A 17,405-nucleotide genomic window follows, 5' to 3' on the forward strand; every position below is an offset into this window, starting at 1 on the left:
GGAGGTGGTGGATCCCAGCCAGCTTTGTTAATTTGTTTCATTTTCCCAGCAGCTGGGCTGTAGGAAGAGCCACCAGACTGCTTTGATTCTTCTTTTGGCTGTTTTTTAAGTATCAGCTAAGGGCTCTAAGGGGCACAGTGGAATACAGCATTCAACCAAGGGCAGCTGGAGATGTCAGACAGTGGGTCTGATTTTATATGCAGGCATTTATGTAAACGCTGTGCAAGACGTGTCTCTGGTCCATACAGAAATCTGGGAGGTAGCACTGAGCTCACACATGCTCTTAAATCTCTTCTCCCTGCTTTATGCAAAACTTTTGAAAAGCATCATTTGCCCTCATGCTGTGACACATCTGCAAATGCACTTGAGCATCCCTCTGATGAAGCAGAAAGCTGCCAGGGAAGCAATGCAGAACCAGCAAGAAAACAAGCATTATAAAAGAAAATTAAAAAAAAGAAATCAATTATTGATGATAAAAAAATTTCCAACCTTAGTAACAACTTTTTTTGCATTTCTGCAACTGAGGAGGAAAATAGAGAAGAGTGCAGCAGCCACCCACTGCACACAGCCACACACTCAGCCAGGCTCGAAGGGTGAAATCCAAGGAATGCAGTGCAGAGCCTGTGGGTTGCCCACTGCAGATAGACACCCAGGGAGCAGGCATCCTGCTGTGTATTGCTTTTGGCTGAGCTGCCAGATGTTTGTTTCTCCAGATAACTTGAATATATATTTCTATATTTGTTTGAGAACCTGACCACACATAAACCAGGTCCTTGTTCCATCGCTACAGCTGATAAATGAGAATAAAACTTTGTGTAGTGTGCTTGGTGTCTGTCCCTGGGGACCCTGCCTGGTTAGGGCTTCACAGCCTCCAGACAAAGGCTGTTGGAGAGCCAGAAGGCTCAGCCCTGCCAAGGCAAGTGTTTTTCTCTGGCATTTGTTGAAATGGTCATGTTGAAAAACCTTTTCAGATTCATACTAAAACTTTCAATGTATATCTCTAAGAAACAAGCAGAGAAACTGTTAAGAGATATTCCTGTCCCTTTTAATCACACCCTCCTGTTGATTTAAACCAAGACTGAATTTTGCTTTTTTCTTCTGCCATGATGGATTCAGATAAAATAAATTAATCCAACAGCTCTGTTTCTCTAAACTAAGAATTCATCATCATGAGAATGCATCGGGACAACTGCTCTCTTCCACAAATATGTGCCTTACCATAAAAGATTAATTTTTAAACTAGTTCTGGAGGGAAAAATTTAACTATTTAGACTGTTTGGAAGTGGGACAAGCCTGGCTGCACATGCTTCAAAAAATATTTGTTATTGCCCCCAGAACCCGCCAAGGGCAGGCAGTGGGTCCTGCTGAGGTCCTGCCTCTGGGCTTGGTGGTTTATTTTGCTGTAGAGAAGCATAAAGTCAACAAGTTTCCCCCTGGGGAGCCCTGGAGGGCAGAGAGGGCTGCGCTAAACCCCAGCCTTCCTTTGGGGTTCATCTCTGGTGGCAGCCTGAGCTCCCTGTGGCAGCACAATTGTCCCCACTGTCATCCATTCCCTGGCCTCAGACACAAGGATCAAGTACCTGGGGGAGTGTTTCTGCCACCATCAAACCAGCTGAACAAACCAGGGAATAATTGACTTAAATGGCTTTATCCAACCCATTTTATTTACTCTCTCCATCATCTGGTCCTGTGGGAATCACTGCTGCAGCAGAGGAGCAGTCCTGGAGCTGGGCACAACCACTGTGAAAGAGGCTACTTTTAAAACCAATTTATCCCACTGTTGCTACCGTGAGGCCAGGAAATTCACACTAGCAGCCTCCCTGGAGAGGTGTCACTTTGGCTGTTTGGTCTGGTCCAGCATGTCCTGAGCTCCATCCCATCCTGCCAGGACAGACACAAGGGTCTCAGCACCCCTTTTCCTGCACACGAGCATCAGCAATTTCTTTTCCAGCTGGAAAGCAAGCACAGCCTCAAAGTCCCATGTGCACCTACCCATGGAAGTTGTGTATAAAAATAAAAACACATTTTAATACCATTTTATGTGGGATATTCAGTCTTCTCTCACTGTGGGGTGGAAGAAAGGTTTTGCAGCACTTGCTGTCATGGTTGGTCCTGACAGCCAGCCTGCTCATCTCAGATGCAGTTCTTTTTCCTTGCCAAAGGCAAAATCAGGTTTAATGTCATGTTAGCTTATTTTTTCAATGTGATATGTCCCAGTGAGGATGCAGTTCAATTGTTGGAGTGAGCGTTTGTGAAATAACAAGGATTTCTGCCAGGGACCTGGGAGGTTTTGCTTCCCCTCTTGCTGCCAGCTGGTGCTGTGTGAGTGGGATGGGACACAGATGCACAGCCCTCACAGGGCTTTGTGTTTATTTTTTTTAAAGATTGAGCCATGCTGGGGTGTTCCTGAAGGATGGATGAATAGGATCCAGGATTTGGGAGCTTAGTGGAAGTATTGGTTCAAAGTCTTTGCACAAGTAGATGAGGGGAGATGACGTTCCCGCCTCTTGTAATATCATTCTGCTTTCTTCCCCTGACTTGAAGATTGATCCAAAAACTGATCTGAAGCTCAAAATCTCTCAAGATAAAGCAGGAGACAATCCCCACGAAATGTTCAATTTGGGGAGTCTCTGAGTAAGGCTCTGCTCTCCTCACATGAAGCAAGAGCTGCCTCAGGATACAAACACCCAAAGCTGATGGCTGGGCTGTTGGGTAGCACCTGTCTGCAGCAGCTGTGCACAGCTACAGCCCAGGGGGATAAAGGCTGAGTGTTTTAGGCACAAAATTGCCTTTACAGGTGGGCCTGAAAGAGCATTTTTTTGATTAAGTGCTGTTTCATTGGAAAATCCTGACTTGGCATAATTTCTGGCAGAAAAAGTTTTGTTTACAAAATGTTTTTATTTCAAAAGCAGTTTTTGGGGAAATGTGTTGAAATTGGTGAATTGGGATAAAAGTCTCCTGCTCACCACCCATGACTTTTTCTTTCCAAATTTATGTTAAGCTACAAGTGTTGCCTTAATTTGAACTTCTAACAGAGATTTAATCCAAAGGGATTTCTTGGTTTTTTTGGGTGGGCCGTTTTCTTACAGCTATTCTGATCTGATATATCTATATATCTATATACTATATATATATCTATATACTGATCTGGAACAAGAAAGAATCTAAAGCTTTTTTAAAAGGAAAAAGAAAAAAAAAAAAGTGATTTCTATCCAGGGAAGGGTTATTTCTTTCCCAGCCTTACATGTACTTAAACCCCCATATTTTACATATCAAGATTTATACTTTCAAACCCATTGGCTATGTGATTGAGGGGACAAGTGTAAATATACAGTTGTTGTTATTCAGTAAGTGCACATGTGGCTGCATGTGGATAAATCACACAGAAAATTGTATTTATCCAGGGATTTCTATTGCTCCCCATATTTCTCACTATGAACTGCCTGTGCCAACCTCATACCCAGGGAGTTCTTTTTCTGCTGAACTTCAGGACAAATCTGATCTGTCCCACATATGCTCTCAGTAATGAGCCTCTGCTAGGAGAGCATATTCACTGTGTGCCCCAGGCATAGATAGGAGTTAGAGGTCACCACACAGGGACAAATACTTTTCCCCAGATTCTGTGACTCCTTATGACTGTTGCAGTTGTCCTCCTCTGTTGTTACCCATGACTCAGTTACTCCCCTTCCAGCATCCTGAATTAATAACTCTGTGTGTATGTATATACATATTGTGTGGGTATAAGTCCACATAACTATGTATTAATATAGATTTTTTTGTATTATAATGTTTTTACATCTTCAGGTGGCCACAGATGCATGGTTGCTACCTTGGGGATGGGCTATTTGCCCTTTAGAGTGGCAGCAAAGTCACCTCTGACTCTTCCTGAGCTGTTGGGAATGTTTGGCTGGTTTTGTTTCCCCTGCCTGGCTCTCTCCTCTCATGGTGGGAGAGCTTGCATGATAAATGATTTGCAGATTTAACAGAAATATCTTATCCCAAAATTTCCAAGCTGAAAAAATACTTGGAAATAAATGACTGTGACCTGTCATTTCCCATATGTTTGGGTACTGCTGGGGATGATGCCACTGTGATCTGCTCGGGCTTTGGATATACAAAATAACATTAAAGTTGGTCAGTCAGGAAATCTGGGTCATTAATTTTTAATGAGTTTTGATTTTCACCTCTCGCTAGCACAGCTGTCCATGTTCTTAAGGAATCTTTTGGTGTTTCCAAATATCTCCATGCCCTTGCACGCTTGAGCACAAGCTGTTCACTCCTGGTTATAGCAGCATCATCCCTGCTCAGGGTAAATCAATCACAGAGCAAAATCTGTGCGTTTGCAAGTTATTTTTGTCTTTCTCCTCTTCCTTCTGAAATCAGCCCCCAAGTTAGTTTGTCACAGTTTTCAATACACAAAGGCTGTTTCCAACTTCTATTTGTTATAAGAAGAATTTGATTATTCCTTTTAGCCTCTCAAACTGATTATCACTAGTCAAAATTATTAGCAGCAAGTTCTGGCAAATTTCTTTGAAAAGAGCATATCTCTTGCATAATGTGTCCACAGTGATGAGATGGCTGGATGAGGGGCAGCCCCTGGGTAAAGGATCTGCTCCTTTATTTATTGTTTAATTGCAAAATATTTGACTTTCTTCCATAGGAAACAAGTGCCTTGTGGCTGGGCTGTTGAAAAACATGTTCAGCAAACCAGAAAGTGATGCTGTTCTTAGGAGGAGGAAAGATCAGTTCAATAGGTTTCACTTTATGCCTTAATGAAGATTTATTGAGTCTCAATTCGCCAACAGCACAGTGAAAGATTGGTGTAACTCCACTGATGGGGCTGGAGAACATCCCAGGGTGCATATACAGAACCCCCCTATTCAACTGTGATTCCTGGATTTGGGAGGAGGAAGCACTTTAAAAGGGCACTTGCCTGCACATGTTGGGGAGAAAAAACCAGTAGCTGAGAAAAGGAAAGTAGGCAACAAATTCCAAAGAGATTATAATTGGTACATGATTGAAATCCCATATTAAAATAATTTCCTCCCCACTTCTTTGAGACTCACTCTTGACTTTTCCACAAAAGGGCTTTTGTGGGTAGCTTGGTGTAAGTGAGTTAATAAATCAGGTTTATGATTCTCAGTTAATAAATTGGCATAGAGCCATTGGCTTCTGTATTCAGAAGAAATTAAACCAAGGAGAGCAAGTTAAGCCCCTGTGCTTCTGGCCTGGAGTGAGATGTGGAGGTTGTCCCTGCCCCAGGTGTGGCCAGGCACTCTGCTGTGGCTGTGTGGCACTGACCCCCTTCAGGTGACAGACACGGGTCAGTGGGATGGTTCCTGGTGCATTGCCAGTCATTACTTGCTGCCACTCCTTATTGTGGAGTGTTTGGGTTTTCTTAAATTCAGCTTGGTAATGTTTTTAATTTTAAAACAAATTTTAAAATCCTTGAAAAGGCATTAGCTTGAAATATGCTTCTTGAATAATATTGTTGAATAACATAAGATGAACAAAGCTTCCCCCCCCCCCTCCATTTTAAATTTTCCCACATTTTTTTTTCTTTTCTAATTGTGCCTGGTTTCTGGTTTTGATCAGGCAAGAATCAGAGCGTGAAGAGATCCCAAACAGAGCTATAGGCTGCCTCATGAACAGGAGTGGAATGTGGATTGCATTGGATTAGGGCTCAGCGTTCACCTCAGTGCAGCACCAGTTTGGGAAAGCAGTAGGAAAACTGCAGAAATTGGTGTGGCTGGTGGTGAACACCCTGCACTTCTGGGGAATATGGGGAAATGTTTCTTTTCCTACTGCTGTTAATGCCAGGTTCAGACTGTGCCGCTGGCAGCCGAAGCCTAAGGCAGGTGTGAGGGGTGTTTCCCTGGAGCTAAGGCACTGTGCATCCATCCACTGGCTGCCTCTGAACACGAGTGGGGGTGACACAGGGCTGTGGGGTTGTGTGACATGTTTTGAGGTCAGGGAGCGATGGGAACCATCCAACAGCAACACTTGGGGTCTGTGGAAGCAGTAGCACTGTCCTTGTCGGGTCCCTACTACACTGCTCCTCTCGCTTTTGTGAGCTTATCTTCTGTTCCTTTATCTGAAGGGTAAATAAGGTCCATGGTGAAAATACAGATTTTATTAATAAAAATTTGCACGTTTTTCTGGCCATGTCTGTCTCATTTTTGCTGGCCACAGGTGGTGCCAAGGCCCTGATGGCCTACATGTGGGCCCTGCCTTGTGAGGTGCCCAGGGTATTGTGGTAGGAGAGAAAACAATCGTGCCGTGGAAAAGATGGGAAAAGAGTGGTTTTACCCTGTCAGTACTGCTGTGCCAGCAGCACAGGTCAGATGGTCTTGTGACAGGAGGATGTGGATGGTGCTGAGTGTATCTAGAAAGTCATTGCATGGGAATTGGACTGAAAAGTCCCAAATCATTCTGATGTTGGTTCCTGCTATGTGCTGCTTTATCAGATTATATTTCTTCTTTGTCATTGACTCGTTCTTTCTTTTTTTTTCTTTTGTTTTCCAGGACCTGCAGTAAGTATCGTGGATTTTACTGTTGGATCAACAAAGTTAAGGCTTCCCCTTCCCCTGCTTTTCAGTGTCCTTGCAAAAGCACAGCATTTTTTGGTAGAGGTGTGTCTGGAAGCAAAATTGGTACCAGATGCTGCTGTATTTTTTTGTGATTGTAGAGAAATGGGGGGTATGTGTGGGGGTGAATTTTAAAATGTTTAACTTGCTGCCTCAAGGGACTCCCAGTAATTTTAAACTCAGAAAATATTCAGTAAAAATGAGTTTTCCCTTTAGAGAGTTCTTTAGTCTGCCTCTATTTAACAGAAAGAGCGCTGTACTAATATTTTAACATGTTAGTGGGTTTATTGGTTCTAAAGCTCTGTCTTGCTTTTCTTATCTGTTGTGTTTCCAGCATTTAATATGGGTTTGGTTGCCTCACAAGGGGGGCTAGAGGGAAAACCATAGCTTGCTTGCTTCTTTCTTTGAAGTCTTGGGTAGAATAATGAGCATTCCTACCAATGCAACCAGAAAATTTATGGGCAAATAGTTGTTTGAAGGGGTAAGAGTTGAAAATGTGTCAACTCCTCCTTTCAAATGTTCAGACATGCCTTTGGCTGGGCCACCACATCCAAATCTGTTGTTCTCCTGCTGGTTTTGGAGTGAGAATTTATGTTTTGTTTGTGCCCTCCAAGTTGCTGAGGGTTGGTTTAAAAAGTAAATTATGGGTATTTGGTGCTTCTGGTTTTCTACCTTTCTTCCCCCAAAGGAAGAGGAGGAGAGGTGCAGGTTGTTAGCAGCCACATTTCCTTGTCTGTCATTGCACCAACAGAGGCATTTCTTCATGTTGTTCCCTTCCTATAGAGCCCCGCTGGGTTGAAAAGGGCTCACTTTAGGGAAAATAAATTTGGCAACTCTTCCTGGGCTAATAAATTTCCAGTTCTGTTTTGGTGACAAGGAGTGCACATGAAGCTTGGGGGCTGTCCCAGCACCATGGCTTTGGTTTTCCTGGGATTGGCAGCATTGCCTGTGAGTTTAATTGAGGGTTTTCAACCCTTTGAATTTTTGCTTCTATTTCAAGTTCATTTTTTAATGTAAAGACTTAAGAGGGGGTTGAGCAAAACGATTATTTGGGATTACAAATAAAGAGGATACTGCCTTATTAAAACTCCGTATATAGACCTTAAGGGACATTTTCCCCTTGACTGAAGCACTTTGGCTCATTTGAAATGGATTTGTGTAGCTGCTGGGGTGTGCTCAGAGGCTGTTATCAGCCCACACGCAGCCGGGTGCGTTGCTGCCTCACGTGTGCTGTCTGGTCACGTTTATTATGGCGATCCAACACAGGCAACATATGGCGCACTATTAATTTTTCTTTGTCTCTAGTTGGTTTCATTTCCTGGTTCCCACGGCACTATTGAATTGCAAATGGAGCACAGGAGAGGTTTAACACAAACAAGACCTTTTTTTTTTTTTTTCCTTTCCTCTCCCCTTGCCCTTCTTTGAAAGACAACTCCTGGTTTAGTTAATTTTGGTTTGGGTGGGATTGGTTGGTTGGTTGGTTTTGGTTTTTTTTAATCCTGCTTTTTAGTATAAGTAGTATTTGCCAGAGACTTCTTTAAGCATAATATAAAATAAGTCTTAGAACCCACAGAACCACAATATTATTTTATTTCAACAGTACTGCATTTATTAGTTTCTTCTGTTTTTTGATTTAGGCCAGAAGGAATTGATTACTTCTTCCATGTACAGCATCACACTGCTCTAACTGTATCCTCAATTCTGTTGTTCCCTAGTAGCAGTTGTTCTGGGATTTTATTCTTTTGGCTGTCATAAGTTAGTTATGCATATAAAATTATTAGAATTTGTGGTACAGGATTTGTGGCTGATGGATGATTGATTGTCTTGTCTGTGAGTAAGGGGTATTCTGCACAGATATGCTATAAAACCTGTTTTGGAGAGTATTAAAATCACATGCTGGGTAGGAAATTTCTACAATTGAAATATAGACTTACCACAGACTGTAATTAAACATTTACAGTCACAGATATTAGCAAACACATTATGTGTTATTGTGCTGGCTAGGGAACTCACCAGCAAGTGAGGGCAGGGCGTTCCAAGCGTTTCCTATTTGTCTGTGTGTGCTCCACTGCCATACGTCTCCATAAAAATCTCCCTGTACACTTTATCCCAAGACTGTAATTGGTTAAATAGGCAGTTGTTGAAGTCGGTGCTGTTTCTGGATGAATCAGGAGTGCTGCAGGAGGCATTACAGCCCCAGGAGAAGGGAGAACCCCTGTGTGTGGTGTGGAGGGGACTGCTGGAGCTGTTCCATGCTGTTCCATGAGAAAAGCCTGACTCTGACTGTACCCACAGCACACTGACACAACCTTCGTTTGTGGTAGCAGATGGCATTGCTGTGCCAGATACTCACCTCACTGCCTCTTTGAGTCCCAGCTAATACTGAGCAGCTCCTGCCCGGGAATCTGCGTCGGTCTGGCTGGCAGCAGGCTCTGCTGTACAGCAAGCTGTGCAGGCTCTGCTCTACAGCAAGCTGTACAGGCTCTGCTGTAGCTCATGGCGTGGTTAACAGCAGCTCGGGCTGTAAACACCTCTGGGAACCTCCTGAGGAGAGCACGAAAGGTGAAATGTCCTGAATGGGCTGTGTTTTATTCTGCTGATCCTGCAGGTGCAACCAGGAACTTCAGTAGGGTCTTTCCCCGCGGCATCAGCTGTGCTTTCTGCTTCATTGCAAAGTAAAGCAAAGCTTAGATGTGAGCTGGGAGAGCTGCATCCTGCAAGGAAGTTAATGGGTCTAGGAGGGGCAGACCTTCACCAAATCAAGTGCTGGAACAGGAGTTTGAAGCTCAGTGATTGCTGTCCTGGCTGCTGGCTCAGCAGCTGCAGCCTCCACAGCCTCTCCCCAACACCTGGGTGTTTCCTTTCCTCTTTGTACCCCCATCCTAGGGCACGTGTATGGCCAGGATCCAGTGTGTGCCATGCCATATCCATGGCTTCAGGGACAGCAGGGGCTGGGCACAGGCAGCAGGGATGGGTGCAAGTTGGCAAAACCGGCGGTAAGTAGCCAAAGGGGAGCAGGAGATCAAAATCCAGGGAAAATACGCTGTAGGTGTGACCTTTCTGATAGGAAAGTTGCCCCAAGAGGTTTCTCTGGAGTTTAGTGCCAGGGCTGGCTGGAGAGCAGATGGCCTCGTGTCCTGCCTGCTGCTATGTGATGTCAAGCTGCTCCAGGTGCATTGACTGACTTATCTCCCTTGTTCCCCCCCACAGGGGCAGTCAGGACGCGATGGTTACCCGGTAACTCCACTACTCATTTTTATTCTTTCCTAACCTGCGCTCTGTGGTCCTCTCCAGCTTTTTCTGTGACTCATGACTTTCCTTGCCTGTTTTAAGCTTCCTTTTTTTTTTCACTTCTTCCCTCTTTCTTCATTAGCAATAGCTTTTGAGGGATTTAGCCTTAAAAATTAAAAGCCTGAGCAATAATTTCCATTAATGTTTATAGGGATGAAATACTTGAGCCCTTTCATGGTTGCATTCATGCTCTTGCCTAAGAGTTCACTGGACTGCAAAGCGAGTGAAGGCTTTGGGGTTTGTCCCACTTAGAACTGTAAGAGATCAAATCTTGGGACAGTGGTGAAAGAGCCTCAGGTGTTGAGATGGATCCTCATTTCCCCATATCCAAAAATTTTTCCCTGGGAGCAGAGCTGACCTGCTGGACATGGAGGGGGAGGGAGTCCTTGTTCTGGCCAGATCCCAAACCTCAGCCTCAGGCTGGCTCCCCTCATCCTCCTCAATGCACTTGGATGGCCACAGTGCTCCAGCTCCAAGGGGCTCAGCAGCTCATCCATCAGGGAGCGACTCCTAAGCACTCCCTTGGTGTAAGGGGTTGGTAAAAAACACTGTGTGAATTCTCCATGCTCATGGCATGGAGAGAGAGTTTCCATCTCTGCTCCTGCTTTTTGAATGGATGCGGTGAGTCCTGCACTGCCTGTTGCTCTGGAAGGGGATTCTTGGCTATCCTTGGCCTTCTCCTTCCTGTGGTTGATGCCCTTTTTTCCTTTTTTTTTTCTTTTTTTCTCCTTCTTTTATTTGTCCTTTTTTCTTTTTTTTTGTCCCCTGAATGGGTGTGTTTGAAAAACTCCCTCCTTGTCTCTGCCACCACATGCCCTGGCCTGGCTCCCCTTGAGTGCCCAGAAACCATAGAAACATCTATTGAGTTTTATGTGTGTCAGGGAGCTCAAGAGAGGAGGATTGGAAGGGAATCCCAGGGCTATTTGCAGTTTTCCCTTCCCCTGGACCCCTGTGATCCTGCCTGGGGAGGACAGTGGTGTTTCCCCAGAAAGAGAGAGGTGGGAGATGGGGTTAATTTTGCAGAACCAGCCTATGCTGCCGTTGCATCCCTGACATGAAAGTACTCCACCAAATGATTAGGACAGATTAAATTTGTTGTGAGGGGAGAGAGGGGAGGCTGTGGGCGAGCAGGGCTCTGTGTCCAGGAACGGGGTTTGTCTCCCTCAGGTGGCACCTGCCTGCAGCAGCCCCTGAGATGCTGGAGCCAGAAGGTTGAACAGATGCCTCAGGGGTCTGTTGGAAATGAAGAGTTTATTTTATTAGAAGTTAAGATGTGGAATTTCACCCTAATGGGCTGTTTAATATCAGTTTTAGAACAGTTTTTGCCCTTGTGGGACATGACAAACACTGCTGGATTAGCCAGTGCCTTTGGCAGGTTTGTCCTTTCATGTCTCAGTCGTGGTTTAGTTGCAAAGCTCTGAAAACCAGAAACCCTGGGAGGAAACGGACTGTTCCCCAGGACAGAGCATCACCACAGTCCCCATGGGCAGCCTGGCACCTTGCCTGTCCCAGCTCCTGCAGAGGGATTTTGGTGATGCTCCAGCACTCCTGGATGGTGCAAGGGAGTGGCAGTGACCTCAACTGTGCTGCCACATCTGCACTGGGAAAATAGCATTAACATCACCACAAGGTTTTTCCTCCTCTCTCTTACCCCCAGAACCTGCAGTCCAGGTGAGCTGTGGGGCTGGTCACATCCTGACTTTGAAACCATCAAACACTGAATTACTACATCCATGTGGCTGTGGCTGCACTAATTAACTTTATCTAATAAGGAGGTGAGGAAAATTGTATTTCCAAAGCAAGATGTATACCTGAAAAAGGAGGAAACTAAACACGAAGCAGGCTTGGGGGTATTATTCAGCAGAAGCATATGGACAGGTTTTATTAAATCTAGTTGCATATTCAAATGAATTTAATTATTTAGTTCCCTGAGCTGTTTCAAGGGGTGGATGTGGTGGAAATGCAGAGGTAGAAGGTGGATATTAAGTGGTGTGTGGTGACACATGCATCCCTTTGCCAGCAGTGCTTTGAGCTGCTAGTTTATAACTGAGCTGCAAGCAAAGGAAGCTTTAAAGGGATGAAGTGATCCAGAGCTCTGGAAATGGGGCCAAAAGAGAAAACAGCTTCTATGAGATGATTTCAATATTTTTATATTTAATGTCTTAAGATGAGAGGTTGGGGCCTTACAATAAAACTTTACAGCAGAAACAGTTTTTTTCTTTATAGAGTTCTGTAGGTTTACTGTTATTTTTGAAATCCCGTAGAGGATTTGGTTTCCATTTCTAACCCTATGGCATATCCTACTAACATTGTCATAACAGCTATGAAGGATGTTGGGATTTGTTACTCTTCTGCTCTTGTTTGATTTGGTTTAGACATCCCCCTGATCATGGATCACAGCACATACCTCAGCCTGAATTTCAGTGTAAGGGCTGTATGGGTCTGTCTTCTCTCCTCTTTCCCCAGTAACATTTCAGCTTGGCCCATTTGGGCCAGATTTGACAAAAGAACAAAGACTTTGTAGATAATAGTTTAACTTTTGATAGGGGGGCAGGTTAAGGGAAACACTTTTCTGATGCCCATGGTGAGGCAGGAGCCATGCTGCCATACAGCTGCCTTGAGCTCAGGCTTGCATGAGGGCAGCAGAGGAAAAGCAGATGTGCAGCCACCACAGTGATGGAAATGTGTTTCTTGTTGGGCAGGAGCAGGCCCTGGGACCGGGATCCCCTGGGACGTGTCCCAGGCTGTGCTTCCTGAGGCGAGGAGCATCCGTGCTGCGGAGTGGTTCCCCTCCACTTGATGTGCTGTCAGCATGTCGGGGTCATTTGTCCTCGTGAAGCTGGGAGGGGAGGGAGGGGTTGGGTGTGCAGTGCTGGTGCACTGGGGCTGTGGCTGCTTTCGTGAGCAGGGCAGGCCAGCTGCATGTGGGCAGGAGGAAAAGGAGAAAATGAGGAGCAGATGGGAGAGCTGAACTGCGAGTAGGCTTTGAGCTGGCCTTTCAGAGCAGGAGGATCTCTGCATTACACAGCTGTTTAATTGGATATTAGGAAACATTTCTTCACCAAAAGGGTTGTGAAGCATTGGTCCGGACTGCCCAGGGAAGTGGTGGAGTTACTGTCCCTGGGGGGATTTAAAAGATGTGGCTCTTGATTTAGTGGTGGGGTTGGCAGTGCTGGGTTAATGATTGGACTTGATGATCTTAGAGGTAATTTCCAACCTGAATGATTCAGTGATTCTAAGCAGTGGCTGTGCAGTGCTCTTAGCAGCCTTGCCCCCATCTCTTTCCCTGCCTCATGCAGGGATGGTTCTATACTTGCCTTCAAACTCCTCAGTTGCTCTCCTACATGATATTTCTCTTTCCCAGTGAGAGGCTGCCTTTGTGGTTCACCAGAACCCATTCCCTTCTCTCTTTCCATTTACTGGAGAGGCCTTTTGAAGCCAAAGTCTCTGTTTCTTGAGAGTTTCATCTGCCTCTACTAGTCATCCCTAAAATCAGTCTCAGCTACACCGCTACGTGACATCCCAAATGGAGGATTGTCACTTCAAGTGGGAAGAAACCAAAAGAATGAAGTTGATTAATGAGGGGAATTACTTCATGTGCATGTCTTCATTAATAGAAAGCAGATCAGGGAAGAGGCTTAGCAGAAGAAAAGTATGATGTGAAACAGAATTGTCTCCTATTTTATACATTTGCCTTAGAATACTAGAATTTATTTTTAGTTGAGCGGTGTTACTCATTTTATTCCTCTGGTGTATAATGTTTGCCTTCTGAATTTTGTTAATCACTTGTGTGTTGCCTGGAAGAACCCAGGCATTGTCCTGCCCATCTCTTGCAGCAGTGGGAACCTTTTGGGAAGGCAGGGAGAAAAGACTTCATGTTCTGCCTGCTTAGAAGTAATGCAGCTTATTACTGAAAATAATTCAGCACTGAGTATCCAGCTCTGGGGTCCCCAGCACAGGAAGAACATTGTCCTGTTGGAGCAAGTCTAGAGGAGGCTACCAGGATAAATAGAGGAATGTAGAACCTCTGCTATGAGGAAAGGCTGATAGAACTGAGATTTTTCAGCCTGGAAAAGAAAAGGCTTTGGGACATCCTAATTGCAGCTGTGCAGTACCTGAAGGAGCGACAAGAGAGCTGCAGAGGGACTATTTACAAGGGCCTGGAATGACAGGACAAGGGGAATGGCTTCCCACTGACAGAGGGCAGGGTTAGATGAGATACTGGGAGGAAATTCTCTATTGTGAGGGTGGTGAGGCCCTGGCACAGGTTGCCCAGAGAAGCTGTAGCTGCCCTATCCCTGGAAGTGTTCAAGGCCAGGTTGGACGGGGCTTGGAGCAACCTGGGATAGTGGAAGGTGTCCCTGCCCATGGGAGAGGAGTGGGGCCTAGACCGTCTTTAAGGTTCCTTCCCACCCAAACCATCCCATGACTCTGTGACTGATAGTGTCCTTTTCTAATGACAGGCAACTACACCAATATAATCAACTAATGGAGTTCAGGCAAAAAAGAATCACAACACAGGCATTGCTCAATGCTAGCATTTCATTTTGGGGAATAATTGCTCCGTCGGAATTGGGATACTCCTGTACAGGCCATTCTCATGTATTTCTAGTCCAATGCACACTAAGATGCTGTTGGAGCTAAGCAGGTCAGCATCTTCAGAAACTTTTATTTTGGGAGCTTTGGACAGTGAGCTAATATGTTCCTTTGGCTGCAGTGTTGTAAATCCAGAGTTATCTACTGAAGTCAGCTGTAATGTATAAGCCAGAAATCAACTGGTAAGGATGGTAAAACTCTGGTTTTAATTAATTTTCAAGACATAAAGTGAAGCCAAATGTGTTTTTCTAGGCTGATGTCTGTGAAAGGGGTTGAAGAAGCACGTGTAGAAGATGGTTCCCTGACTTATAAAAACCCAGCACTGGTATACTGACTTTGGTTACAGCTCTAGACCTTGACCATAAACAGAGGAGTCAGGGGTTTTCTCCCAGCAGCAATTAAGAATTTCATTTAGTAGACAACTTAGGGAAAGTCTGTGCAAGCTTTTCGTGTGTGACCCATAAATGTAGTATGAATGCAGACAGGATGATGTGTGGGAAATGAGGAACACATGCCTTAGCCTGTTCCTGGGGGCAGCTCCTCCGTGCCATTGTGGTTCCTTTTTTACCAGAAAGCTCCAAGGCATGCACTTAACCAGTCATTTTGGAAATGGCAACACCAGAAGGCCAGATGTGGCGTTAATAACAAACCAGTTTTACAAGAGAACTGTAGGAGTAACTTAGAACTGAACTGCCTGATGTCTCTATGAGTTGCCTCCACCTATGCAATTATCTCCAAGTGCTGCTTGGGTGTGCTCAGGGTGCAGCCTGGCAGAGTGGCTGGAAGAGCCCTGTGTAGCACTGGGATTGCTCCTTGCACAAACCAGAGCAGCAGGCAGTGTTTTAACTCTTCAGGAGGGCTGCCAGAAATCCCATGTGAGGCCATGCTATGTGGTCAGATCTCATGGGCTGTGTGGACCCCAATTTTTCCTGGTTTTTTTTGCAGTAGGCAGTTGCTTTCCAGACCTTGTGTGGTAGCTCAAGCACAGATGCAGTTGCCTGTGGTGTCCAAAACACATTGCATGGGTGTTTTGGCTGTTTGTGCATTGCTAGACTTGGATATTTTAAACACTGTGTGGTGTGATGGAGGTGCCTGTTGGTGAAGTATTTAGTTTTCTTAACTAGGCTAATCAAGGTCATAACTGTAATTTAGGGTTCAGTCCTGTGTTTGTTCTCATGTTTTATTCGTAAATATTCAGACTTCAAGGAGCATCTCCTGTGCGTGAAGTCATTTGCACACATACCTCTCCCAGTAAGAGCCCAAAAGACAGAAGTAGCAAACATTCATTTTACAAGGCAAACTTTGTAGTTCCAGTCTTTTTCATTTTATTTTAATATCAGTTTTGTGGCCAATTCACGTAATTATTTGCCTAGAGGGAAAACTCTCTTTAAACAGGGAAAGCACATCCAGCGTGTTTTCCTGCTACATCCATTTGCTGGCTCTCTGATGTGGAAACAACAATGATTTTGTGAAGACCAGTTCTTCATGGCAGCAGTTTATTTTCCTTTTGATTTAGAGGTAATTCGTCCACAGGGATAATAAAAAGTTGTCTTATATCCCACCCAGTAGAGGAATTGCAGATGCATTTATTTATCCTCTGTGATTCCAGTGGTTCTGGATAGGGAGAAGAGAGGGCCTGGTGAAGGTGCTGACAGCAATGGCAAGGAGAACTTTGCAGCCCAAATTGCACCGGCAGGGCAGAGGTTTGGTTCCTGGCTTCTGCTTTTCCTCTGGTTCCCTGCCTTGAGTGTTGAGTGCAGCTGGTGGGTCTGCATCTCTATTTCCAGTGCATTTGGGTCCAGCCCTGTGGTAGAGAGGCTCGGTGTCTAGGCAGAGGAAAACTGAGAGAAGTTTTCTCATTAACCACCAGAGAGAGGTAATCCAAACAGAAGCTGTCAACCAGGAATGACACTGGTGTGGAAAGACTGTAAAGGCAGTAAGCTGCTGAAGTGTTGGCTTGAAACACCAACATTCTTCCAAAATCAGTACTTACCTACTTAAAAATTGCATTCCCACCTCAGAGGCCATCTCCTCTCTCATAGGCGGACATTAAAAAAATATATCCAAAGCCCAACAGAGACAAGATTTCCTGATTATAGGCAAAGAAAGAAATCATATTTTCAAGTGCTTGAAGAAAGCAGTTGTGGAGAACACGTGGAATTCATTTAAGCCTCAGAAATTTGGGGGAAGTCGGGGGACTCTTTCTTTCGTAAAAGCACTTCGCTGTTTTGGAAGAAAACTGGTGCAATGTGATGCACAGATGAGTGAGTTCTTACCTCTGAAATGGTGGTCTGGCATGTCTGCCCAGGAACCACTGTGCTGGGACAAGTGAACAAACTGGCCCTATTTTGGTATCTCCAAGTGACCTTCTTCGAAAACCCAAGCAGTGGCCTGTGCAGCTCCAGCCCAGTGTTAGTTTTCCACCCCAGTGTTTGTTTTCCACCCCTTTGGACCAGTCAGTGTTAGGTTTGAATCCAGACATTTTCCTTGAGCATCTTTGAGAAGACATCCAAAACAAAGAGGAAGCTCTGTGCACAGACAGAATGCAGCACATCTTGTGGTTAAGGAAGAGGCAGCTCCTGCAGGGAAAAAGGTCCCTTATCTCATTTGAAACCCTGCAGAATGTGGTTGACATGTCTGGAAGACAGCTGAGAATTGAGGCACTCTGGTGAGTTCAGGCTAGCGATGCAAAGGAGGGGCTGAACAGGGGTCAGAGCCCAGCACTGCCCCAAAAGCGTTCTGAGGATAGGGTTGGGGTTTGGTTTTTCTGGTTTTGTCTGTTTCTTTCTTTCCCAAGGCTTTCAGAAATGCTGGGAGTGTCCGTGCCCTGTGGAAGGGAGAGGGGCTCTCCCTGCAGAGGCTGGCTCTGCATGGCTGCCGGATGCCCGGCGGGGACCAGCCCGGCCTCCGAGGTGGCTGCTCCCTTGCAGA

The 17,405-nt window shown here is 45.1% G+C and overlaps 1 protein-coding gene across 1 annotated transcript in view; it reads left to right on the plus strand.

Annotated features, from left to right (window-relative positions):
• Positions 1-17,405, plus strand: part of COL23A1 (collagen type XXIII alpha 1 chain) — a 180,853-nt gene that overhangs the window by 131,509 nt on the left and 31,939 nt on the right. The window contains exons 4-5 of the mRNA XM_069028487.1: positions 6,526-6,533; positions 9,798-9,824. Of these exons, the coding sequence (XP_068884588.1) occupies positions 6,526-6,533; positions 9,798-9,824 (35 nt within the window). The remainder of the gene's footprint in view (positions 1-6,525; positions 6,534-9,797; positions 9,825-17,405) is intronic.

Source organism: Aphelocoma coerulescens, chromosome 13 (genome assembly GCF_041296385.1).
Source record: "Aphelocoma coerulescens isolate FSJ_1873_10779 chromosome 13, UR_Acoe_1.0, whole genome shotgun sequence".
In the NCBI taxonomy this organism is placed as follows: domain Eukaryota; kingdom Metazoa; phylum Chordata; class Aves; order Passeriformes; family Corvidae; genus Aphelocoma; species Aphelocoma coerulescens.